This window comes from Cervus elaphus, chromosome 18 (assembly GCF_910594005.1).
Source record: "Cervus elaphus chromosome 18, mCerEla1.1, whole genome shotgun sequence".
NCBI lineage: Eukaryota > Metazoa > Chordata > Mammalia > Artiodactyla > Cervidae > Cervus > Cervus elaphus.
Genome location: NC_057832.1, coordinates 23585266 through 23612490, shown reverse-complemented (window position 1 = coordinate 23612490; position 27225 = coordinate 23585266). Strand labels below are relative to the sequence as shown.

The following is a 27225-nucleotide window of genomic DNA, read 5'->3' as shown; positions in this document are numbered from 1 at the left end:
TGTTGTCTTCCTTTGATGCTGAGTCCAAGGGCTTCTAGTGCTGTGAGTTGGTGAGGTCCTCTCCCCATATTTCTGTGCAGCTCCCGGCTTCTTTGTCCATTAGAGCCTCTTAACTTTGGGGGTAAGTTTGGTGGTTAGAAAAGATTCCCTTAGAAATCCTATGAGACTGACCCTACAACCATTCTCTGTAATACAGACTTTACTTTTCTTTACAGGAAAATTAATTGATTTTTCTAGGTCTGTATTTTTTGAAATTCAGGTCCCCTAGGCGAAGTTTATCTGTATCACAGGAAATAACACCCAAGATAATCCAAATCTCCCTGAAGTCACTTGTAAAAGCCTTCCTCCATTTCCTCCCCAGTCTCCAGATTGATTTAATGCACCGAGGTGTTTAAAATCCTTAATGAATTACCTGACAGCTCATTTGATTTGAATGAACTGCATGACCAGATGAATCAGTTATTGGCCGGCTGTAGACTTGGCTTATTAAAGAGAAACGATTGATTGGGTAATCATCCGTAGTTAAATGCTCTTAACGTTCCAGGGATAACTAATTTCTGCCTTAAAATTTTCGCTACACTCTCCTCCCTCAGATGCTTCAAGTAATGAGATGAGTACCCTTAGAAATTGAAAAATGTTCTGGGGAGGGAAGACCATGAGGAAAAGGATGGATTCAGGAAAAATACTTCTAAGGTTTTAGTTTTTACTTCTGCTTTTGGGGGGGAAAAGAGGAAAATCTGCCAGAAAAGGAAATTAGATAATTTTATGATTTAAACTTAATTTGAAGTGCTATTTAGTCTTTGAGGCAATTAGCAAGGGGAGGGGGGGAGATGTTTTTTAATCAGTCCATGGACCAGGCTTGCACAGTTTTAAATGTATCTATTTCAGGTTGTCTGTGTGCTGCAAAAGCAGTCATCTTCCATCCTGGAATGTTCTCAAGGTGACATCTAGAGGATGTTGTGGTGATATCTCAGGAAGTTTTTGATATGTTTGCATTCTAGAAGGAGGTGGTGTTGGACAGCTAGTTTAAGCTAGGTCTCCTGGGTGTGGCTCGTGGTTCTATAGAGGGAGGCTCCAAGTTATGTGGATCCACAATGAGATCCCTTCTATAATCCTTGTGGATAAAAATAAGTCCAAAAATCCTATCACCAAAATAAAGCAATTGGAGGTCCTACAAGAAGGCAGACATTTGGCACAAACCACAGCAAATCTGTGCCCTGCCCTGAGCCATAGTGTCCGTCCGTGTCCACCAACGCTTCTCGTGAGTGCAAAATGGTTTGTTTCGCTCCTCATTTTCTTGGCCAGTTTCAGCACATTTTCGTTTAGGGTGATAAGTTGTGACTAGATCAAAAAGCAGATATTTGGTTGTAGGAAATCAAACAAAAATGAACAGAAAACTTGGACAGTTCCTGAGCTGGGTAATCAAATCTCCAGAAATCTACTGTGAGCACAGAGCTTTAAAAGGGGAGACGGAGGTGATGGCGACTCGTAACTGGGGTGGATGGGAGTATCGTCAGAGGCTGAAGAGGGCCTGATGGAGAACAGTGAGGAGCTTAGAAAATTGGGAAAGAGGAGACTGGGCAGAGCCTGGAGAAGAGAAGATTAATTAGCAAACAAATCAGTTCCAGGCCTCAAGGATGATCATTTATAACTAGCTACTGCCTTTGCTAGGGCTTCCCTGGTGGCTCAGATGGTGAAGAATCTTCCTGCAATGCAGGAAACCCAGGTTTGATCCTTGGGTTGGACAGATCTCCTGGAGAAGGGAATGGCAACTGACTCCAGTATTCTTGCCTGAAGAATTCCATGGACAGAGGAGCCTGGCAGGCTACAGTCGATGGGGTCGTTAAGAGTCAGACACAACTGAGCGACTTGCACTTTCACTTTTTATTGCCATTGCTGAGGCTGAAACAAGGGCAATAGACAAAATCTCAGCACCCAGGAAGTTTAGGTAGAAGAAAAGTTAACCAGGACCCCGAAAGTTGCCATATACCAGAGTGAAAAACTCAAGGAGGAAAGGTACGGTGGTTCTTCCCAATGATCTTCTAGGAAGTTCCCAAGGAGGACTCACAGGAACCAGGTTAGACCTATCCTTGAACACTCAGTCTCCCGAAGCCATCCTGAGCCATAGCTAAAATAGCAGATGATTCTTGACATTGTGAACAAAAGCACCTAACCAAGCATCTAACCAAGATAAACAAGCATTTAAATCTTAATATCTGCCATGCCCCCTGCTCCACCATACACTTACCTTGGGGTGACACCCTGAGAGCCGGTGGAAAACTGGGTTACAAGAAGGGCCATGAAAGGGGATAGTGTAGTTGGTGGGGGTGGGGGGGTGCCTCATGCCTGGGGGCTGTATGAATCAAAAACAGACAGACGCAGGGGAAGGGAGGAGGGAAGAAAGCTTGTACAAGTGAAGAGAGAAGGCCACGGAAATAGGAGCAGGAATAAAAGCCGTGAGGCAGGGTGCACAGGGCGCTGATCGCTCCAGAATAAAGGTTAATCTGATGTTGAAAGCAAGGCAGGCTCTCTGGGAAGATGGGAGCAAGTAGAGGGGCCTCGTGGAGAGGTCAGGAGGCTAAGAATTTAACCTCGGAGGGGTCGCCTCGGGGTTGAAACTAGATAACAGAAGGGCACTGGCTGTGGCTCCGGCCACAGCCATCGGAGTATTTTGTGCATTAGCATCGTCTACCAGCCCTGCAGCCTGTCTCTGCCCTGCCTGCCTTCCTCCCCACCTTACGTGCGCTAAGCTACCTCTCTCCAGGTTGGGCCAGTCACTTTGGAACTTGTTTTTTGTCCAAGCTGATACAGAAGTGATGTGATGAGATTTCTCCCTTATCATGGCCCTGCATCATCTCTGCTCCTCCGTGTCTTGTCCACAGTGGTCTGTTGGGATGGTTATAGTGGTTCTTGGACTGCCAGTCCAGCCCCCGACCCACTGCTTTCTCTGAGCCTCGTTCCCCAGCCGGGCCCCGACTCCTGCTTGTTCACCAGCTTGTAACCTGCAGTCCGCCTCTGCCGGCAAGTGCCTTCTCCCGTTTGAGAGGCAGACGTGGGTCCCCCCTCCCTCCCTGATGCACAGCCACCCTTCTTGTGCGGGGGAAAGGGCCCAGCCATGCAGCCTGCCAGCCCAGTGTGAGCTGGCGCTCAGAGAAACGTTGCACAACATTCTGGGCTGGAAGAAATGCCTTTGTAGACCAGAGAAGGAAGTTGGAGCAGTATGTCCACTAGGGTGAACAGGGAAACAGCTGAGCATTGGAGGGCAGAGAGCCTTGTTTAGGGAGGCGGAGTGGGGCCACATTCAGCTCAGCCGCTGCACAGGCACCACGTTGTGAGGGACTGGGGAGAAGCTGCACGGCCTTTTAGAGCCAGTTTCCCTGAAGGAGGGGGAGGATGGTGACAATGATGAGCATGAAGAATAACAACAGAAAAACCCCACATCTACAGTGCTTACTATGTGCTTGATACACTTGCGAAGGTTGTGTGTGTGTAGTTTCATCTTCAGGACTGCCCTGTGCGCATGGCACTGTGCTTATGCCCATTCTACAGATGTGGAAACTGAGGTTCAGGGAGGTGGGGGTACCTTAATCACAACTGCGCAGCTCCTTAAGAACAAAAGTCAGAATTCAAACCCAGCGGCCTGGCTCCGGACTCCATGCTATTGATCACCTGGCTCTTCTGCCCCTTGGGAGAAATTACGTGGTAAAGAGTTGCTTATCATTGGAGGCTGAGAGCTGTTTAAGTTCTTAGGTAAGACATTCTGTTTTGGCTAAAATCGTAGCTGAAGATGTGGCGTTCTGTCTGTCCTGCTTCCTCACCTTTGCTTAAAGTAAGTGGGGCTGCTGGACGCTGTCAGTGCTCCTAAGGTTGGGGCATAGCCGTGGGGAAGAGCATTATACTCCTCTCATACTCCCCTCATTCCCGTGCTCCCATGCTTTCCTCCCTCTTGGCTGTGAGCACCATTTGGGATGAATTGCCTCTTAGAAGCCAGAGGAGAATCAAGACTGGGCCATGAACAGATAGGTAGAGAGAAACATGACCTTTTCGGAATACACAGTCTAGGCTGTGAGCAGTGTCTGGGTCTTTATATACAGTCACTCTTGTCATTATCATAGTAAACCAGTGAGCCGTAATTAGCATCCTTGGTTTACTAATGAGGAACTTAAGAGTTCGAAGGATAGCGTCCCCAAGATCACTCAGCATGAAAGCAGGGCAGACCTAGGATTCCTTGGTCCTGGTTGGTCAACGTCCAAGGCCCCAGTGCTCCAAGCGATTGGGAACAAATAGCATTGATCATGCCACTGTTATTAATGAGTCTCTCTCATCATCCCTTCTCACCCTGAGATTCTAGAATTACACATCTCTAAAAAGTTTTTCAGTAAAAGCTACAACTCAGTAGCCCTCTGGTCAGCATACTGTTCTCAGAAACCTCCTTTTGGGGGTTCTGCGTAAAGCCTGCAGTTGAGGTTCGTGGTGCGGGCTTAGCTCCCACATCTTTTGCTCGGTTCCTTCTCATCGAGTTGCATGAAGGACGGGGATCCGAGGGGATAGTGTGATTTATATCTCAACCCCATGAAATCTGAGGACAGAATACTATATTAATATTGTACCCTGTAAATCTTTTCTCGCATTAGCAGCCTTCTGGTGGAGTTTGCCAAGGAAGCATTGCCGCATGTGCTGATGGAGCTGAACTAAAATGAGAAGATTAGAACACTAACCACACTAATAAATTTCATTTGAGGCAGTTGGAAAACAGACTGCTGTTTTGACAAGTCAGAAACAACACACACATGCATTCTCTGTTTCTAATGGTTAAAATGAATTTCCAGAATCCAACAGAAACATCTTGTATTAGAAGCCTAATTTTTCTGCTGAGTTATCCAGATGTCAAACATACATGTGCTTTAAAACTTCAGTGTGGTTGTGTTGAGCTGCCTTCATCAGACTGGCTGTTTTAGGCATTACTGAGGCACATCACCCTTCCTGAGGTCAGGGAATCAGGAAGTTATTGAAATCCCCAGCTCTCTGGCTTCCCTTGTCCTGCAGTCAGGTCCCCTCCCAGGGGGCGTTTGGCCACGACTCATGGCGTCAAGGCCCACATCTCTGCTGGCTCTCAGATTGCTGTCCATAGCCACCCTTGATTCCCAAAGTCACCACCACAAGAATGATACTGATCCAGTGCCTCCCTGAGTGCCAGCATCTGGCCTAGGTCTTAGGAATGGATTTGTGCTTTGGTTTTATTCTTACTGGATTAAGTTACTTGTTTTACACAGTGAAACTCAGGGCCTGATATTAAATTACCTTAACCTCCCAATTATGCTTCCTGCCTTGGGTCTCTGCCTTTACCATCTGTCCTTCACCTGCCTCCAAAACTTTTTTTCTTTTCGAAGTTTCCTCTCTAAAAGCTCCCCAGACTTTCCCCCAAGCCCCTTAGTGTGGCCTGGGGAGAAGCAGCACAGTGTACCTGCTCAGGAGCACCCCCTAGAGCCAGACTGCCTGGGTTGAACCCCACGGCCCCACATACCAGCCGAGTGACCCTGGACCAGCTTCTGGAAGTCTGCCTCAGTTTCCTCATCTGCTGATGGGATGAAAATGACATGCGCTGACTTTTGCTACTGACTTGTGGTGTGGGTTTCATATTGGGGCTTTCCTTGTGGCTCAGATGGTAAGGAATCTGCCTGGAGGTAAGGATGGTAAGGAGACCTGGGTTCAGTGCCTGAGTGGGGAAGATCCCCTGGAAAAGGGCCTGCAACCCACTCCAGTATTCCTGCCTGGAGAATCCCATGAACAGAGGAGTCTAGTGGGTTACAGTCCATGGGGTCGCAAAGAGTTGGACACGACTGAGCGACTAACACTTTCCGTGGTGTGGGTTTCATATTGGGGGGCTTTCCTGGTGGTTCAGACAGTAAGGCATCTGCCTGCGATGCAGTAGACCCAAGTTGAATCCCTGGGTCAGAAAGAGCCCCTGGAGAAGAGAATGGCAGCCCACTCCAGTATTCCTGCCTGGAGAATTCCATGGACAGAGGAGCCTGGAGGGCTACAGTGCACGGGGTCGCAAAGAGTCGGACACGACTGAGCGACTGACAGTTTCACTTTCTGTGGTGTGGGTTTCACATGTTGATTCCCATAAAGCACATAGAGTAGTGTGTGGCATGTACTAATTGCCCCCGATACCGGCTCTTGTCATCATCTCTGCGGTTGTTGATTCATAGAATTACCTCTCCTACTGTTGAGTGTTTACGAGGTCTGTGGTCTCGCCCCAACCCTGCCTGTGCCATGAACTTGAGATTTGGGTGCCTTTTCACACTGTTCTCTCTGCCTAGGCCACCTTGCTGTCCATCCTACCCATGTCCCTCTCCTCCAGTGAACCTCTGCTTATCCTTAAAGAATCAAGCCCAGTGTCTCCTCCCCTCTGATGCCCTGCTCCGTCCTGCAGGCAGAATAGCTGGTTCTCTCCACTGTGGTCCAGAGCGCATTGGTGCCCCAGGGCTGTGATACCCAACACTCCATTTTTAGGTGCTGTGTCTCCTCCTTTGGCATACACAGACACCTAGGTCTCCCTCTTTTTCTAAACTGACACTGGCTCCAGGGGACGCCACAGATCTTACTATTTCAGCCTAGTTTCTTCCAGTACCAGGCACAGAGAACATTTGGTAAATGTTTGCTGAACAAATAAATATTTGCCGCCCTATATTTAGTCTTAAATGCAGGGTTTTCTCTATTGTTTTGTTTTGCTCTCTGCTGTTCACAGTGCATTACTAAATTTATAGTGAGAAAGACAAATCTCGATCGCTTAAAAGGCTGGCTGAAGTGATTGTATCTAACGCTATAGTCATTTGGCTCTGTGAGCTGTTTTTTATTAGTCATTTAAAAAGACTGTCACTGGGTAGTGATAGAGACAAGAGATCATCATGTAAATCACAGTGCTATCAACCCGTCTATGGTTTTGGTCTGCAATTTAATGATGAGAAAAATACATCCAGCAAGTAAATGTTTAACTAAACATTTCCGTACTTGACCTGAATGTAGAGAGTAGAATGGAAATTGTGAATGTTAAGATGAAGTTTAAATAGCTTATCCCTGAATTTTACTGGTAGAAATGAATGTTGTGTTTTCATAAAGTAATAATAGCACTTTTTTTCCTCATAGATATTATCTCATGGTGTAAGTAGAGGATTAATAAGTGAGTATAGTTCAGGAGGAGGAAATGCTTACTTTGAATAAGAGTGCTTGCTTTGCCCAGATGGTTCCAAATTCACATTTTCTGTGCTGTTTCGGTTCATTTAGGTTAAAAAGAGCATGGCCGTACTCAAGCTAGCAAGAGCGTGGGGGAACTTTCCGTACGAGTTCACAGGAGAGAGAAGGAAAACGAGAGCTCACAGGGATCCCAGCGCAGGAGTTTCACTGGGATCTGGCCCCAGCGGGACCAGAGGCTGGTTAAGGCCGACTCTCCCGTCTGGGCACATTTCACAGCCTGTGTGTTCTCTCTGGTGTCCTTGTTCTATTTCTGGCACACTTTCTCCTCTCTGCTGGTCCCCTTCCTCTCCTATCATAGTCTCTGCTTCCTTCTGGCCTTCACACACACGTGGCTTCGACTGGCTGCTTTTCCCACGCCACATGGCACCTTCTCAGCTTGTGCCTCTGTGTTAACCGGCTCCTCACCTCTGAGGAACTAAAAAGCCTCTTGATGTGGGTGAAAGAGGAGAGTGAAAAGGCTGACTTAAAACTCAGCATTCAAAAAATTGAGGATCATGGCATCTGGTCCCGTCACTTCATGGCAAATAGAAGGGGGAAAAGTGGAAACAGTGACAGATTTTATTTTCTTGGGCTCCAAAACCACTGTGGATGGTGACTGCAGCCATGAAATTAAAGACTCGTGCTCCTTGGAAGAAAAGCTGTGACAAACCTCGACAGAGTATTAAAAAGCAGAGACACCGCTTTGCTGGCAAAGGTCCATATAGTCAGAGCAGTGCTTTCTCCAGTAGTCACGTATGGATGTGAGAGTTGGACCATAAAGAAAGCTGAGCGCCGAAGAATTGATGCTCTTAAATTGTCGTACTGGAGAAGATGCTTTTAAGAGTTCCTTGAACTGCAGGGAGATAAAACCAGTCAATCCTATAGAAAATCAACCCTGAATATTCATTATAAAGGACTGATGCTGAAACTCCAACACTTTAGCCACCTGATGGGAAGAACCAACTCATTGGAAAAGACCCTGATGCTGGGAAAGATTGAGGGCAAGAGGAGAAGGGGGCAACAGAGGATGAGATGGTTGGATGGCATCCTCAACTCAGATGGACATGAGTTTGAGCAAATTCCAGGAAATAGTGAAAGACAGGGAAGACTGGCACATTGCAGTCCATGGGGTCATAGAGTCAGACACAACTTAGCAACTCAGCAACACTGCCACTTCTGATGACTCTGTCATGCTCCTGGGAGAAGGATCCTGCACTCCGTAGCTCCACTTGTGCCAGTCCAGGTTGCTGAACTCATCAGTTATTCGCCTTTAGGTGCCTTGCCCTTGTCCAATCAGCTGTAGCCCTGGAGGCTCAAACATGGCTGCCTAGAGAAGATGTTGCAAACCCAAATAATCATAGGATCCAGGCAGGTTAGTTATGTAAGTGAACAAATGAGGCTGGATGTGGAAGGGCAGATACACGTTTGCATATTAGGCATGCTGCTGCCGCTGCTGCTGCTAGGTCGCTTCAGTCATGTCTGACTCTCTGTGACCCCATAGAAGGCAGCCCATCAGGCTCCGCCATCCCTGGGATTCTCCAGGCAAGAACACTGGAGTGGCTTGCCATTTCCTTCTCCACATATTAGGCATAGGACAGAGTTAGTCAATTCAGTTGCTCAGTCATGGCCGACCCTTTGTGACCCCATGGACTACAGCATAGCAGGCTTCCCTGTCCATCACCATCTCCTGGAGCTTGCTCAGACTCATGTCCATTGAGTCTGTGATGCCATCCAGCAGAGTTGGGTGTTGTCTAAAGGCATAGACTCTTGAGGGAGAGGGCTTAGACTTGAATCCCAATCTCACTATCTATCATCTGCACAACTTAGAACAAATGACTCAATCTCTATATGCCTCAGTTTCCTCTCTGCAGGGAGTAAGGATTAAATGTGTTAGTAAAGTGCTTAAAATGGCCCCTGATAGAGTAAGCAGTATGTTAGCTGTATTTTTAGAGAATATTTTGATTGGCATCAGCATCCTTGTCATTTATTTTTACAATGAAATGAACTTTCTTCAGTTTTTTCCTAAAACATGAAGCTGTCTTGGTTTCATTAGTTCTTTACTTTCTCCCCTTTTTGCAGAGCCTCAAGCACAGAGAGATGTCTCCTCTAGTGTGAGGATATCAACAGAGCATGAAAAATGATGGGCAGTGCTTGCCCTTATTGCCATGCTGGCATTAGGGCGTGGTAGGGAACTTGCTGAATTGATGCTTGGGTCCTGTCTAAAGGGTGGAGCCTCCCCCAATGGGAGATAGATTGCAATAATGTCAGAAGGAAGCCCAGAGTTGTCAGGTCATTAATCAGTCAGTCCCTCAGTCCAGTCATCCACCCAGACATCTACCTATTTATCTTTAAAATAAGCTCAAATTAGGTTTCAAACCTGTGCTACTCAGCAAAACACATCTGCAGACTGTATGCACACAGTCCTGGCGCTAGAGACTTTGGCTGTAGACTGTTCCTTTAAGACGATGGTGTGGCCAGAGCTGGTGTCTCCAAAGAGGCTGGAAGCAGAGCTTTTTATATAGCAAATTAGGAAAGTGAACTTACTGGTGAAGGATGACACCATGAAGCCCCTCCCAAGGACAGTAGCATGACCCAGGAACAATATATTCTGACCCTTGGGTTTTCAAGGAAAAGTATCTGTCTTTGATTTTATTTTCTTAGAACAGATGAAAAGATAATTTTAGCTCAGATATGTAGGTCCGGTTCAGTTCAGTCCAGTCGCTCAGTCGTGTCCAACTCTTTGCGACCCCATGAACCACAGCACACCAGGCCTCCCTGTCCATCACCAACTCCCAGAGTTTATCCAAACTCATGTCCATTGAGTTGGTGATGCCATCCAACCATCTCATCCTCTGTCGTCCCCTTCTCCTCCTGCCCTCAATCTTTCCCAGCATCAGGGTCTTTTCAAGCGAGTCAGCTTTTTGCATTGGGTGGCCAAAATATTGGAGTTTCAGCATCAGTCCTTCCATTGAACACCCAGGACTGATCTCCTTTAGGATGGACCGGTTGGATCTCCTTGCAGTCCAAGGGACTCTCAAGAGTGTTCTCCAACACCGCAGTTCAAAAGCATCAATTCTTCGGTGCTCAGCTTTCTTCACAGTCCAACTCTCATTCACATCCATACATGACCACTGGAAACCATACTGTCATAACTGCCTTTCCTAGAAGTGGCCCTTTCCTGTCAAAGACCACACCTCCTCCTTGTGTGCTGATTCTTATCGTTGCTTAGTCACTCAGTCGTGTCTCTGAGACCCCATGGACTGAAGCACTCCAGTCTCCTCTGTCCATGAGATTTCCCGGGCAGGAGTGCTGGAGCGAGCTGCCAGTCCCTTGTCCAGGGGATGTCCCTGCCCCAGGGGTTGACCCTGCATCTCCTATGTTGGCCGGCAGCTGCTTTACCAGCGAACCACCTGGGAAGCCTTGTGCTCTGATTGATTCCCACTCCCGCTGACGTGTTCAGACCTGAGCTCTTCCTTCTCCACCCCCATCCTGCTACTCTCTATAGCCATCTTCATTTCTATCGGGTAGATTTTTTAGTACTAAAAAAACCGAGCACTAGCCGTCAGACTGTTGTCTCTCACAGTTCTCCTCTCTCCACACGCACACACTCACACCCACACACATCAATGCACATCAATATGCCTTGTTTCCACAGGAGCCAGAGCAGTCATTTGACAGTATGCGTTAGCTCATCACTCTCCTCCAGATGGAAAACCTTCTCTCCTAACTTACAGTTTTTCAGACTCGGGTCCTGGTTTGGGTGCGGCTCTCGCATCTGGCCCCAGCTGTGTCTCCCTGCGCCCGCCTCTTCCAAGGTGGCACTGATGTGCTCCTTCATGTCTGCGCACAAAGAACTTGTTCCCACCCTGCTGTCTGTGCCCCGTCTGTTCCCCCCCGCTCCCGCCCCCGAAATGCCTGCTTCCCTCACCGTCACTTTTGCAGGAAGGCCTCTCCCCTCCTTCCATCTGAGGCTGGTCAGAGCAGGAACCTTGTCTGTCTGGTGCTCATCACCAAGTCCTAGTTGCTGAGCATATAAATGGCTGAACTGTGGGCAGTGAGGGAGCAGGGTGGGGAGATGAGAAAAGCATTTAAAAAAAAAAAGAATATATTCACTAAAGTCTACTTATTTAAGAGGCAGGAAGGAAAAGAGCAAATTTGTGAATAATGAGATTTCCTGATTCACTAACACTGTTGACTTACCCAACGTGCAAACGATCTAAAATGTGAGAGGGAGTTTGCTCAGACCTGGCTCTCACACATTAGTACCTAAACATTCCGTTTCGAGTATTCTCATCAAAGGTAAGAACGGAAAGTTGCAGCCCAGATTGCCCCGGTTTTTACATGGTGATCCCCTCTTTAGAGCTGTTGATATGTTTAGTCACTGTTAATTTATTTAAAATGCTTCTACTTTTTGTTGTTTTTCAGGTCTGTTGCCACAGTTATTGGGAGTCGCCCCAGAGAAGGCCATAAAACTTACAGTAAGTCTTTTGATTTGATGCTTCTGATGAAGGTAGTTTGCACATATTCAGGAATCTAGCAGAGATTCTTACGTGAAATAGCAGGTCTGTTTCCTCAGAGGCGCTAACTGATTTGAAGGTAGGGCAGTCCCCACACAGAGCTTTTTATTATTCCCCGAGGTAACACTGAGCATCCGAAAATGTGATAATGTATTTGAGCAAGATTTTTGGTGGTTGTCACCATTATCATCATCATAGCAGGGGCAGCGGCAGCAACTGCGTCTCCTTCAGTGCTGACTGTACCGGCTGCTTCCACGTTTTACCTGGGGCTGCCTTCATCTTCAGAGCACTGTGGACAGTTTTCAGATATGGAGAGTGAGGCCCACGGGGGTGAAGTATTTGCCTGCATTTGCACAGTTCATCTGTGGGAAAGCTAGAATCCAAAAGCAGCTTTTCTCTGACTCCAAAACATATCACTCAAGTACACAAGTACTCAAGTAGAGAATTTGTTCGAGGTGTATTGTATAACATTTGCCAGAACAACAGGTTGAGGAGTCTGAGTTCTGGTTGAAGTTGGTGCTCCATCACATTGGTTCTCCAGTGCCTGACTCTTATCTGACAGGTGGTAAGTAGTTAGTACGGATTTCTGGAACGGGTCAGTGATCACATTTTCATCACTAAGGTCATAAAGCCCCGGAGAGTTAAACCTTCCCTCTGGATTGGGCTGTGTAGTGTTGGTGCTGAAGTTGTCCTTTTATCATCTTCTGATGTGAGACTGTGGAACAGTTAATCTTCTGATTGATCCTTAAAATTGCTTGTAGTATACACCATTTTGAGAATATTGTACTTAATTAATTAATGCACTTGATGTTCTTTGAGAATCCTTGAGATATTTCTTAGATGCTGAATTTCTACCACGCTGAAAGATCTGCTCAGCTAAATGTGTTTCAGTGATGAAGCTGTTTGAGATTAAATCGTTAGAAGACTTGAAAGTGATTTTTAATCAAATCTTCTAAAGTTTTTAAGTTATAAAATGTATGTTTTAATTGTGTCTCTATTGTTAATATGTCTCTCTTTCTAGGCTACGGTAATTGCAGACATATATGAATTAGGCTTGTTAAACCACCTCTCTTAATTTCTTTCTCCTCCAAACATCAGGAATGCACATCTATATATTCTAACTTTCAAAAACGACATATATGAGATCAAGAGCAAAGTCTTAAGATTGTTCTTTTATTCAGTTTATGATTACTCCAAAACACTGAAAGAAAAATAACATTTATGTACAGCTGTATATGTGTGTTTGATGACTGTCTCTATATTTTTTATCAGCTTCTCTAAATATTTTTCTTCAAGGTGAATGATTTTGTGAGGGATAAATTTATGCACAAAGATGGCTCAGTCCCACTGGCAGCAGAAATTCTTGCCGGAGGCTGTGTAAGTACCTTTTGCGGATCTCAACACTGAAAAGACCTGTTTCATATACACAGCCCTTCCATGCTACCCAAGTGTGGACTAAGGCTTCTGTTCCCCACAGATCCTGCTCAAGGGCACTGTCTACTAGGGCACCCTGGCGTTTCCTAGACAGGCGGCCGTTCCTGAGGTGGAAGGGGTAAACGTCTCTGGTCTTACTGCCTGTTGAGTCGTGCCTGTTAAATCCGCCATTGCTTGCAGCTGGTTCTGCGATAGAAGTCGTCTGTGGCAGAAGTGTTTGGCCTTTGAGCACATCTTTGCTGACCTTTCCTGGAGTTTTATTTTTCACGCAGTCTTTCCTCACGCCACCCTCTGCTGGGTCAGGCACTGGAATTTGTAGTTTGAAGCCAGCAGCCATAGCCCTCTGCTTTGCTTTACTTCACACACGCCAGCAGGTCTTCAAGGCTCCCCGTGCTTCCGGGGGAAGGAGGTGGGGGGTGATGGGCAGAGTGCGCTCTGCATTGTCAGAAACGCTTGGAATGAGTATTTCTTTATGTGGACGGACGACCTGCATCTTGTTCCCGAGCTCGGCAAAACATCGAGTCTTGTTTTAGTTCACGTACGGGTTTGTTCATGTGAATGTAAATACCTTAAGTAAGTTAAACTCTTCTACAAAGACGGGTGCTATTTAAAGATACGGTTGGTTAAGTAAACAGTCTTTGATCACTGGGGCAATAAATATGGGTATATTTTCCATCTAAACCTGTGTTTCTTGTACAAAAGATGAGATCACTTTTTTTTTTTTTAATTCGCTTGTTCTGTGCAGGAATTGGTGATCATAAAATGATCTTTTCTTGAGAAGTCATTGAGTTTACAAGTTGGGAAAACACCCGAGAATATTAAACCTTTGTCTAGAGAGGGCTTATTGTCCTAACATTGAATGGGGTTCCCTGAGTGTAGCAGGAGCAACAGAGTCCTAGCCTCTGGTGATTCTTAAGAGGTGGACGGAATTTGGCTCTGGCCTGACTCTTTCTGTTTGATCACTGACCTGTCAGAGACGGCCAGGTAAGATCCCCTTGTCCTGTAACTTTAGGAGCATTGAGGATGGAAAAAGGCAGCCTTTAATGTCCTAAGTGAAAAGGACACACAATAATAATCAAAAAGAATATGAGGAGTTGCAGAAATGGCTTTTGCCAGTAAGTATTCCTTTAAAACAATGATAGCTTCCAGTTGAATAACTAGATTTTCTAATTTTCAATAGGCATGACCATGGGCTATATTTAGTCTATCCTCCAGGCTGTTACCAGGGCCCCAAGAGAACAGGCCATTTCAGTAGGTCAGGTAGGTTTGTTATTTTTTTTAAGTCAGGTTTTAAGCTTGCTGAAAAGACATGATTATATATCTCTGTAAGAATTTAAAGTGGAAAACTAACTATGTGATACTACTCAAGATTTTTGGCAATAATCTTGAGCTTTATTTTCTTTTTATGAAAGCATTTTGCCCACACACAGGCCTGGGTGCCAAGGAGATTGGTCGTGGCACGTATCGCCTGCCGTAGGTGGTCTTGTTTTTCGTCTGTGGTCGCCCATTTCAAATACAAAGCACCGATTGGCATCAGATGTGGTGCCTAGTTATTGTAAAGTGGTACAGCCCCTTTTCAAACCTGATCTAAACACAGGCTTAAAGTTGGAGCCACTGGGGCTTTACAGCTACTTAAAATATCTGCGAAATGAGGTTTGCCATCCTTCATCTCAAAGGTTGGGGAGACAGTGGTCCTCCGTGTTTCAAGTCTCCTGTTTTGATTCCTCCTGCCCCTCCTTACCCCATGCCATTGCTTTAAGAAGTAAGAGTTTATTTTTCAGGTAAGCAATCCTGTAGGTGGCAAACAGTCTAGGTCCTTTAGATCTCTGAGTAGTGGGTGGCTGGTTCCATTCAGCGTGTGTTTTGGAAGTAGTACCCACATCTTTCTCTGCAGGCTCTGGTGACTGTGTCCCCATGCACAGAGCCCGTCACATGCCCCCTTAGAGGGTCCTTGTGAGAGTGTTTCTGCCTTACTGGCCAGCCTGGACAACAAAGAGTTTAAAAGATGGTGTCGCATGGGCAGTTCCCCTTAGTTCACCCAAGCATCGCCCAGCCCCGGGAGCTCACCTGGCTTTATTATTACAGAGGATTAGCATACATGGCTGGCTTTTCCATTTATAACCCCAAATTCTGGTTTCTTTGAAGATGGTTTTTTGTGTGTGTGTTTGGTTTATAATCTGTTTTCTACAAAAACAGAGGTAAGATGCAAGGAGGTCCTTGTCTCCTAACCTTAACTGTCTCCTAGCTAAACTAAGACTTGTTTTATAAGATATGTATTAGGAAGACAACAAAAATTATAGTAAATTTGAAGGAAAAGGTTGGAGGAGAAAGAATAAAATTGATCTCATTCGTTAATTTTTAAGATAATTAAATCTGTGACTGAGAGATTAAAAAAAAAAAAAACTCTTCTGTTTCATTGATGTACATAAAATGATGAATCTAGCCGTAAATTCACTTACCACACTAGTTGTGCTGTGTGCTGTGCTCAGGCGTGTCCTACTCTTGGTGACTATTTGGACTGTAACCCACCAGGCTCCTCTTTCCATAGGATTTCCCAGGCAAGAATACTGGAGTGGGCTGCCATTTCCTACTCCAGGAGATCTTCCTGACCCAGGGATCAAACTCCAGTCTCCTGCACTAGAGGTGGATTCTTTAATGCTGTGTCCCCTCACCCCCGCACTAGTTTAGAGCACTGTTAAAAGTTTGACTTCAGTTTTCTGGGTGTTTTTGTAGATTGACACTTACCCAGTAGTGATATAATCAGTACACTAGATGCTGAGACTGGGATTTACAAACTCTTAATGTGAAAGGGGCCTTTTGGTTTATGCTTGCTGTGTTTACTCTGGTTTTCTGCTTTCTAAGTTAGACTAAGAGTTGTAGGAGTTTTAACAGAGACCTGGAGCCTCGAGTGTTCCTACATAAGGTATGTATACTGTCTGTTTCTTCCAGCCTTTCTTTCCTTCCTGGGTTGGGAGCTCAGTCCAGGAGGGAGACTGCTCTGGGGTGGTCATGGTCAGCAAAGGTGGAGGCTCTCAGGATATGGGGCAGAGGACAGAGGACCTGTCGCCACTACCCATCTCCATTTAGGTTCCCAGTGACTTTAAACCTGACATGTCATCTCTGAGTATGTTGTTGTGATTGCGGTGTTGCTGCTACTTTAGGAAAAAATAACATATATGGTGCCATGTGGTCTGTAGGTTATAGTCCTCAATTCAAGCAAATCCCTTGCCTATTCTAGTGGAATAGAGACTTGAAATCCTGAAGGCACTGGGGTCTTTGGTTTTTGATCTTCTGTTCTTAAGGTTGTCTGAAAAGGAGACACAAATGTTTCCATCATGGCACCATTAGATTAGCCGTCTGATCTATTTGGCATGAAAATCCACATTGAAATGAAAAGAAATTATATTCACTGGGAAAAAATGTCAAAAAAGGATAAACCTCCATTCTATAAAGCTTGTATTTAGTAAAAAATTATCTGCTTACCAATAAAAATTAATAGTATTCTGCAGTAATTTTTGGAAGGACAAGCACATATACTTCTTGAACAGTAGTCCTGTGATAATGGGCTTCCCTGGTGCCTCAGTGGTAAAGAATCTGCCTGCCAATGCAGGAGATGCAGGCAACGCCAGTCTAACCCCTGAGTTGGGAAGATCCCCTGAAGGAAGAAATGGCAACGTGCTCCAGTATTCTTGCCTGGAAAATCCCGTAGACAGAGGAGTCTGGCAGGCTACAGTCCATGGGGTCACAAAGAGTTAAATGCTACCGAGCACAGTGGGTCCACAGTATTTTTCTTTCTTTTTTAAATTCTATTTTATATTGAAGTGCAGTTGATTAACAGTATTATGTTAGTTTTAGGTGTATAGCAAAGTAATTCAGTTATATATATACATGTATGTATCCTTTTTATAATTCTTTTCCAATTTAAGTTATTACAGACTATTGAGCAGAATTCCCTGTTCTATACAGTAGGTCCTGTTGGTTATCTATTTAAAAATAGCAGTGTGCTCATGTTGATCTCAAATTCATACTCTATCCCCCACCGCGCCGTTAACTCTAAGTTTGTTCTCTAAGTCCATGAGTCTGTTTCTGTTTTCGTGCATGCATGCTCAATCGCTTGGTCGAGTCTGCTCTCCACAACCCCGCGGACTGTAGTCCGCCAGGCTCCTCTGTCCATGGAACCCTCCAGGCAAGAATACTGGAGTGGGTTGCCATTTCCTCCTCCATTTTCTGATTTGTAAATAAGTTTATTTGTATCCTTTTTTTTAAACGATTCTGTTATGTAAGCAGTATCATATGGTATTTGTCTTTATGTGACTTAACTTCACTTAGAATGATAATCTCTAGGTCCGTCTTGTTGCTGCAAATGGCATTGTTTCACTCTTTTTTATGGCTGAGTAGTAGTCCATTGTACACGTGTACCACATCTTCTGTCGATGGTCATTTAGGTTGCTTCCGTGTCTTGGCTATTGTGAATGGTGCTTCAGTGAATATCGTGGTGCATGTATCCTTTTGAACCATGTTTTTCTCTGGATATATGCACAGAGTGGGATTGTTAGGTCATATGTTAGGTCTATTTTTAGTTTTTTAAGGAACTTCCATACTGTTCTCCATGGTGGCTGTACCAATTTGCATTCCTACCAGCTGTGTAGGATGGTTCCCTTTTCTCCATGTCCTCTCCAGCATTTATTGTTTGTAGATTTTTTTTTTGGTGATGGCCATTCTGACTAATATGAGGTGGTATCTCGTAGTTTTGATTTGCATTTCTCTTATAATTAGCAATGTTGAGCATCTGTTCATGTGCCTGTTGATCATCTGTATGTCTTCTTTGGAGAAATATCTATTTACATCTTCTGCCCATCTTTTGATTGGATTGTTTGGCCTTTTTTGATATTGAGACACATGAGCAGTTTGTAAATTTTGGAGATTAATCCCTCATTGGTCACATCATTTGCAAATATTTTCAGCTGTTTTGTGGGTTGTCTTTTGTTTATGGATTCCTTTGCTATGCAAAATCTTCTGAGTTTAATTAGATCTCATTTGGGGTTTTTTGTTTTGTTTTGTTTTTATTTCCATTACTCTAGGAGTAATGGAAAGATAGTAATGGAAACTGCAAAAAAGATACTGCAGTTTATGTCAAAAAATGTTCTGCCCCTATGTTTTCCTCTAAGAATTTTATAGTATCTGATCTTACATTTAGGTCTTTAATCCATATTGAGTTTATTTTTGTGTATGTTGTTAAAGAATGTTTTGTTTCATTTTTGTTTGTTTGTTTCATTTTTTACATGTTAACTGTCCAGTTTTTTCCCAGCACCATTTCTTAAAGAGATTGTCTTTTCTTCACTGTAGAATCTTGCCTCCTTTGTCATAAATTAATTGACCGTAGGTCCGTGGGTTTATTTCTGAGCTTTCTGTCCTGTTCCATTGATCTGTTTTTGTGCCAGCACTGTACGTTTTTGATGACTGTCGCTTTGTAGTATAGTTTGAGTTCAGGGAGTCTGATTCCTCCAGCTCCATTCTTCTTAAGTCTTGAGATGGCTTTGTCTCTTTGGGGTCTTTTGTGTCTTCATACAGACTTTAAGGTGTTTTGTTCTAGTTCTTTGAAAATTGCCGTTGGTAATTTTCCCATCAAGATATATACATGTACATTTGTGTGTGTTTATGTCTGAATCTGTCTAATGCTTATGGGAGTGTTTATTCATTTTAAGAGAAAAAAATAATTAATGTGTTCACATCATTGGTTCTGAAAGGGATTGGTGAGAATATGCTCATGGAAAAGCATGACATGAAGAGCAATCTTAACACATGGTTGACTGGGGGATTTTTGCAGAAATTAATGCTTATGGCCAGTTGATTTGTTATGTAAGTGAATATTGAAATAGCTCCTGTCAATACCGTTCAAGTAACAAAAGATGTATTAATATGTCTCTGTTCAGTAAGTTAATTGCTCACCCCCAGAAGCAAGTATTACCCTAATATTGTTGCCTATATTCCCATTACTGTGGTAGTTTCCACATACATGATATTTTTATGCCTGTGTGTACAGCTGTGTATCAAAATACCATTTTTAAGGGATGTTTTTATAACTTTTTTTTTTGCTTTACATTCAATTACAATTCGTTTTTATGATTTCAAAAAAAAAAAGACACAGACACCCGTGTGCCTACGGCTTAAGATGTCACACTTGACAAATGCAGCCAGAAGCCCACATGTACCTGTCCCAATAGCTCCCCCCTGCAATCTCCCAAAAGATAGACCTATCCTGAAGTTGGTGTTTTTCATTCCCACGCCTGCTTTTTATACTTGTGGTAACATCTGAGCATATCCTGAAGCAAGATAAGTGTTTGCTTTTGGATGCTTTGTCCTGACCCAGTGGAACAAGAACACAGACCCAGACATTCCTGTACTGGTGCCTTTGCGTATTTTCTTACTAGTGCAGCTGTGTGCCTTGCTTGGAAGAAAAGAATAGCAAATGGGAATATTATTTTCAAATGCTGTAGTGTGGCTGGCATACAGTAAGTCTGTCTTAGAGATGTGTGGATTTATAGGATTTTGCATAAATATAGTTGGAACTGTATATTTATTTCTTGTTTTTTTAATTTTTACAGTGTTGTGTTGGTTTCTGTCATACGACAGGAACCAGTCATAATTGTACATATATCCCCTCCCTCTTGAGCTTCCCTCCCTTCACCCATTGCATCCCTCTAGGTCAACACACAGTGCCAGACTGGGCTCCCTATGCTGCATAGCGACTTCTCACCAGCTCTCCATCTTACATGTGATAGTGTATATGTGTTGATTGTACTTTCTCCATTCATCCCACTCACTCCCTCTCCTACTGTGTCCACAGGTCCATCTGTTCTCTACTTCTATGTCTCCATTCCTTCCCTCAAAACAGTTCATCAGTACCATTTTCTAGATTCCATATATATGTGTTAATATACTATGTTTATTTTTCTCTTTCTGACTTAACCTTGCTCTGTATAGTACGTGGTAAGTTCATCCACTGGAGTGGTATATTTATTTAACCAAGTATTAATGCAACTTGGAATTACTTCCCGGAAGTCATTTCTTCAAGCCTACCATTTAAACTCGTGCCAAATACTGTGTAAATTTAAAATTGTAACCCACCCCGCCCCACCGCCGCCAGTACACCAGCTCCCTACCTGCCTTACTGTCCCCGCTCCTGCTCTTCTTCCTAATGGGAATGATGTCAGTGTTTCTCCATCACTGTGGAGGAAGGATGTTCTGGCTCTCTGTTGTTGTGTAACAAGTCATCCTGAAGCAGTAGTGGCTTCAAGCAGCAGTTTACGACTGTTTCTCCCAGTTCTGTGGGCTGACTGGGTGCATTGGGGCAGTTCTTCCCTGTGATGTCCGTGTGGTGATGGGCAGACAGCAGCTGGCGGCATCGTCTGAAGGCTGTACTGAATGCCGGATGGCCCCCACGTGTGGCTGGTACTGATGCTTACTCTGGCCTGGGAGCATCTGGGGCTCTCGTCCAGAGCACCTACTAGGTTCCTCGCTGTAGCCTGAGCTTTTCAAACCTTGGCAGCTTGATTCTAAGAGAATGCTTCCCCAAAACAAGCATTCTAAGAGTACTGGGTGGAAACTGCAAAACTTCTTATGGCCTAGCTTTAAATAGCATTTCTGCTTCATTCTGTTGGTCAGACAAGCACTATGCCAGTTCAGATTCAGGAGGAGAGAAGTTAGACTCGGTCTCTGAATGAATGAGAATGAATCGTTGTTTTTTTTTTTTTTTTTTTTTTTGAGAATGAATCTTTAAACTGTCACTGGAGGGTTCAGTTAGCAGTGTCAGGATAGGAGCGTCGTCATTGCCCCGCACTTATGAAGGTTTCATAGTTAATCACATGTCTTCTCCAAGGAACAGTTGGTGATTCTAGAACCCATTCCTGTTCCATAGCACTCTTGGCTGCAGGGAGCAGAAGCTCCCTGGAAAAGGAGTAACTCAGTGAAAGTTTGCATTAAGGGTATAGATGAAATCAGGGGCTCTTGAGATTTAACTGGGCTGCTTTCTCTGTTTTCTTTGTGGCTTCTTGGTCTCTCTCACTGTGACTTTGCATCTCTGCGTAGTTTTCAGAGACTTTCCTTTTTCTTATTGGGGTATAATTCCTTTACAATGCTGTGTTAGTATCTACTGTACAGTGAAGTGAACCAGCTACAAGGCTTTGCTTTTTTTAGAGCGGTTTTAGATTCACAGCATTGAAAGAAAGATACAAAGAGTCCCCATGTATCCCCTGCCCCCATACCTGCATAGCCTCCCTGTGATCAGCATCCCCATCGGAGTGGTGCGTCTGTTACAACTGATGAAACTCCATCGACACATTAGTCCTTCAAAGTCCATAGTTTACCTTAGGGTTCATTCGTGGTGTCATGCGTTCTGTGGGTTTGGACAAATGTATAATGACATATATCCATCACTATAATATCATGCAGAGCATTTTCACTGCCCTGAAAATCTGTGCTCCATCCATCCATCCATGTTTTCCTCCCTGCCCCACCCCTAGCAACCATTGATGTTTTTGCTGTCTCCATAGTTTCACCTATTTCAGAATGTCTTATGGTTGGAACCATGTAGTTTGTAGTCTCTCCAGATTGACTCTTTTCACTTAGTAATGTGCATTTAAGGTTCCTCCATGTCTTTTCACAGGGCTTCCCTAATGGCCCAGTGGTAAAGAATCCACCTGCCAAACAGAAGATCTCCATTCGATCCCTGGGTCATGAAGATCCCCTGGAGAAGGAAATGGCAACCCACTCCAGTATTCTTGCCTGGGAAACCCCATGGACAGAGGAGCCTGGTGGGCTACAGTCCATGGGGTCACAGAAGAGTCAGGCATGACTTGGCAACTGAACAACGACAGTATTCCTTTGAGTGTACCATAGTTTATCTGTTCTCCTACTGAGGGACATCTTGATTTCTTACCAGTTTTGGCAGTTGTAGATAAAACTGCTATAAATATCCTTGTGCCAGGGTTTTGTTGAAAACATAAATTTTCAGCTCCTTTGGGTAAATACCAAAGAGTGCAATTGTTGAATCTTTACTATGAGACTATGTTTAGTTTTTTAAGAAGCCTCCTAACGGTTTTGCAAAGCGGCTGTGCCATTTTGCATCCTGCCAGCAAGGACACTCTACACCCTTGTCAGTGTTTGGTGCTGTAAGTGTTCTGTGCATCTTTTTACTTTGATAATCCCATGTCTTCTCTTCCTCATGGTGTTCACTTCAGGAATTCCTTTCATGTTTTTGCTGGCCATCTGGTCTCTCACTTTACAGTTTGACCTTCAACTTATTATCATCCTCAGCTCTAGCTAATTGCTTAATTTTGTTTTGCTTTTCATTTAATTTTTTGAGAGGAAATATGACTGGCAAGCCTCAACTTGCGTGCTTGGTCGTAGAGCACTTGTGTGTGTGTGTGTGTGTGTGTGTGTGTGTGTGTGTGTATGCGAGTCACTCAGTCGTATCCGACTGATTGCAATCCCATGGATTGTAGCCTGCCAGACTTCTCTGTCCTTGGGATTCTCCAGGCAGGAATACTGGAGTGGGTTGCCATTCCCTTCTCCAGGGGATCCTCCCGACCCAGGGATTGAACCTGAGTCTCCTGTATTGCCGGAAGATTCTTTATCATATGAGCCTCCAGGGAAGCCCATGACATACCAGATAGTCATACCTTTGCTTGACAAATCTGTTTGTTTCAACTGTTTGTAAATGTGTTCAAACCCTTGTTGCACCATTTTGGTTTTTAGTTTGAGTTCTGGAAGTAGCCTATGAATAACAGTGTAGGTACTTCTGTCATAAAATATACCCAAAGCCTTATTCCTTATGACTGAGCTTGGAATCACTTTCAGTCAGTCATTTCAAACCAGGGGGAAAATTCCCTCATGTAATGAACACATGTCCTGGCAATCAGAGCTGGTCGTCAGAGTGTCTCAATTGGATTTAAGTCTTCTGTGATCATTCTCTTCCCAGGGCTTTCTGTGGAGATGTGGCCTCATGGCATAGTATTCTTAAGGCAGAATTCTGATTCCTCTGTGCAGGTGCACACATCCTACTTAGAAATACAGAACGATACAGGACTCGGTCATTAAGGTGAATTTCTATGAGATTGCGGCTGTGGCACATGTCAAGTAGCCAAGATTTATTATGTGTTATAATGATGCTTTGGAAATAAGGGTATCATTTTTAATACCTACGTTATAATTTATTTGTAGTTTAATGAAAATCTAATGGCTAGTTACATTTTGTTATTGTTTTTATTTGGAGTATCTCTAGGAGACTTTTTGCATACCCCTGAAAATACAAAACCATGTTGTAAGGTCCCTCCTCCCCCCATGGTAATTTATAATAATAGTTTGATAGGTGACTTCCAACAAGATTATAGTGAATTAAATTATCCTTGTTTCATAAACTTTAGATTATTTTAAATAATTTTCATATTTTTACAAACAAAAAATTGTACCAAACATACATATTTTAGTCAAGATCATATCATAAATGTTTTCTGTCTTTCAACATATGATTGTGATTTTTAATTCAAAAAATAACCGTATTAAAGCTAGAGTAGAAAACAATGCAAAAGAAACTGTCCATAATTCTTCAGTTCTCATACTGTAAATTTTCTTAGTCTGTATTTATGCTTTGTCCCTGACTTCCCCAACTCTACTGACTTCAAGGCTCAGAGGTTGTATCAGGTATTATTAATATGTATGACCTGTTGTCTTTGTCAAATGTGGCCCTGCTTTGCTATTTGAGCTCTTCCTTGATAACTTTGTGCTGACAGCTAGTTGCATCCCGGGGGCCTTGGGTAGATGTTGACAGGACTGAGACATCTATAAATGCACAGGATGGGGCTCTAGTCTCGCTCTTCTGCCTCTGTAGAACCTTGTGTCTGACATATGGGAAAGGCTTAAAAATATTTATGAAGTGAATAAACAAATGCTTGACTAGCAGGTGTTAGTGATGAGGGCAGTAAATGTAGGATAGTCATTTGATACACTGTGTTGCTACTAACCTAATTATGGATGGACAGTGAAGACACAGTACCTCCAGGGATTGGAGCAGGGTGAAGGAATTGGTGGACCTTAGGAATACCTCTAACACGCCTACACACGTACACCCCAGGGTGTTTCTCAAATAGTATTTTCATGGGTCACTCAGTCAAGGAACCAAGCTTTATAAGCTCATACTGGCTTATTTGAATTCATTTCTAAAAATGGCAAATAAACTAACCTGCAAATATATACAGAATCTTAAGAACAGGAGGAAGATATACAACTTGGGGCACTTAGTATAACTTAACTCATTATTGCTTATGTTCTTAGTAGAGAAGATTTTATTGGATGGTTAACATGTGAAATTATGTCAGAATCATGAAGGAATCATAGAAAAGAATGGCTTTAATAAAAAAAAAAAAAGACTGACAACGCTCAAATACCACAACACACCTACTAGAGGAGGCAAAATCAAGAACGCTGACAGTACCAGGGGCTGGTGAGGATGTGGAGCAACAGAAACTTTCGTTTGTTCCTGGTGGTGGTGCACAGTTGTGCAGCCACTTTGGAGGTTTCTCACAAAGCTAAACCTCCTCTCACAGTGAGATCCAATAACTATATTCTTTGGTATTTACTCAAAGGGGTTGAAAACTTATGTTTTCAGCAAAAGCCTTGAAACTGCTACATACTGTATGGTTCCAACTATAGGACATCCTGTAAAAGGCAAAACCATGCAGATAGCAAAAGGATCAGTGGTTGCCAGGAGTTGGGAGGAGGAAGAAAGGAGGAAGGGAGGAAGCAGAACACAGATTTTTAGGGCAATGAATATACTTTGTTTGATTTTATAACACCGCTGATATGTCAGTAACCATTTTCCCAAACCTATAGACTATACACCTCCATGAGTGAACCTTAATTAAGCTCTGGATTTGGGAGGATTATGAAATTTTGCTCCTTCACAGTTAGCCCAGTAAGTCTTCTGGGGGGTAGGATTAAGGCACTGGGCTGCAATGAGAATTCTGTGGCCTGCCTGGTGCTATGGAAAACTCTTTCTCCAGACTTTTACTTGAACTTGGAGCAAAAATAAAGGCTATCTGATGGCAGTCAGAGTTCAGAACGCTGGCCTATTTGGCTGAGGGCTGCCTTTGTGTGTGTGTATGTTAGTCACTCAGTTGTGTCCAACTCTTTGCAACCCCAGGGACTGTACCCCAGCAGGCTTCTCTCTCCATGAATTCTCTAGGTAAAGAATACTGGAGTGGTAGCCATTCCCTTCTCCAGGGGATCTTCCTGACTCAGGGATCGAACCCCAGTCTCCTGCATTACAGACAAAGACTTTATTATCTGAACCACCAGGGAAGCCAAGGGCTGCCTTTGGTGGCTCAGAGACGTCGTCTGACCTGGAGCAAGTCCATCTCGTGATAGACCCTATGCCAGCCAGCTGTTGCTCTTCTGTTCTCCCTTCCCCTTCCTTGCGAAAATCTCAGTTTTTGTTTGACTCAACACAGTTCAAACCCTGGGTCATCCTTCTGGTTTTCTAATAAATAGGGGAGGGAGTTATAATATGAAAATATGAAGAAAGGTTGGGTCCCATCTTTCATACAGTTAAGATACTTTAGACATTGAAGATCTGTAAATCATTAAGGAATTCTGGTAGTTGTAGTCAAAATAGACATAATATAACAGGCAGAGCCCAAATGTGAATGTATTTGACAGGTCTATGACTTAATTACTTTTTAATATCAGTCAAACCAATTCCACTTCGGTTTGTTGGCCAGGCTTCTGTAGGCATATTAAAACCTTATGAAGTTGAAAACTTGAAACTTAGTATTTGTAAACCACATTAACAGTGTAGTTTTTTTCTGCCTTGCCATATAGTTAAGAAATTAAGAATAGAGGATTTCAATTTGGTATCTGTCTCAAAAACAGGTGAGTGGTAAGAATCTGTTCTCTTTTCAGAATTCTTAACAGTCAAGTCACAGATCTTTCCCTTAAGAGCTTAATTTACACATCAAATCAAAGGAGAAAATTCCATATTGCTTTGTGTTAAGAGGCGTGCATTTAGTAAGTTTAACTAAGTATATTAGTTTTCTAGGCTGGCATAGCAAAATGCCACAGGCTTAACAATAGAAGCGTGGCTTAAACAACAGAAGACGTTTTTCTCACACTTGTAGAAGCAGGAAGTCCAAGATCTAGGTGTCTGCAAGTTTGGTTTTCTTCTTAAGCTTCTTTCCTTTGCTTGTAGGTGGCTATCTTCCCCCTGCATCCTCACATGGTCACCCCTCAATCTGTGTATTGTCTTTATCCTAATCTCTTAAGGACTCTGGTCATATTGAATTAGGGCACACCCATAAGACTTCACAAACTGTTGGTCAGGACTGAAGCGACTTAGCACGCATGCACGCATATAAGTTCATGGGCTTCCCACGTGGCACTAGTGGTAAAGAACCTGCCTGCCAATGCATGAGACATGAGAGATGCAAGTTCGAATCCCTGGGTTGGAAAGATCCCCTGGAAGAGGAAATGGCTACCCACTCCAGTATTCTTGTCTGGAGAATCCCATGAACAGAGGAGCCTGGCAGGCTACAGTCCATAGGATTGCAAAGAGTCGGACGCAACTTTAGCACACGTGAACATGACCTCATGTTTCCTTCATTACCTCTTAAAAGGCTCTGTCTCCAAGTGCAGTCACATAAGAAGTATAGGCTCAGGTCTTCAGCATACGAATTTTGGAGGGACAGGATTCAGCCCCTAACCCCAGGAGCTAAGATAAGGGTTCTTTTCTCAGCTGCAGCACAGGTTCGGGTTCTTGATCACAGCAGGGTGCTGACCCCTCGTGAGGCCCCTGGTCCGGCACTTTCCCTTCACAGCTGGATGGAGTGAGCGGCCCCTCAGCCTCACGCCCTCATGTTTTTGCCAGCTGCTCTTTGAGATTGCCGAGCACCTGCCCATCTTCAATATTTGTGAACAGCAGCCGAGTGCCGTTGGGCACTGTGTTTGAACTTAATTCACCCACTGTTACTTGCCGAATGTCTGCTTC

At 43.9% G+C, this 27225-nt stretch overlaps 1 protein-coding gene across 3 annotated transcripts in view; it reads left to right on the top strand.

The window, feature by feature from the left end:
* The window catches only part of SLC25A13 (solute carrier family 25 member 13), a 227339-nt gene that overhangs the window by 141648 nt on the left and 58466 nt on the right, over nucleotides 1–27225 (top strand). For all 3 annotated transcript variants that reach the window (XM_043871700.1, XM_043871701.1, XM_043871702.1), the window contains 2 exons: nucleotides 11662–11714; nucleotides 13050–13130. In XM_043871700.1, coding sequence (XP_043727635.1) covers nucleotides 11662–11714; nucleotides 13050–13130 — 134 coding nt within the window. The remainder of the gene's footprint in view (nucleotides 1–11661; nucleotides 11715–13049; nucleotides 13131–27225) is intronic.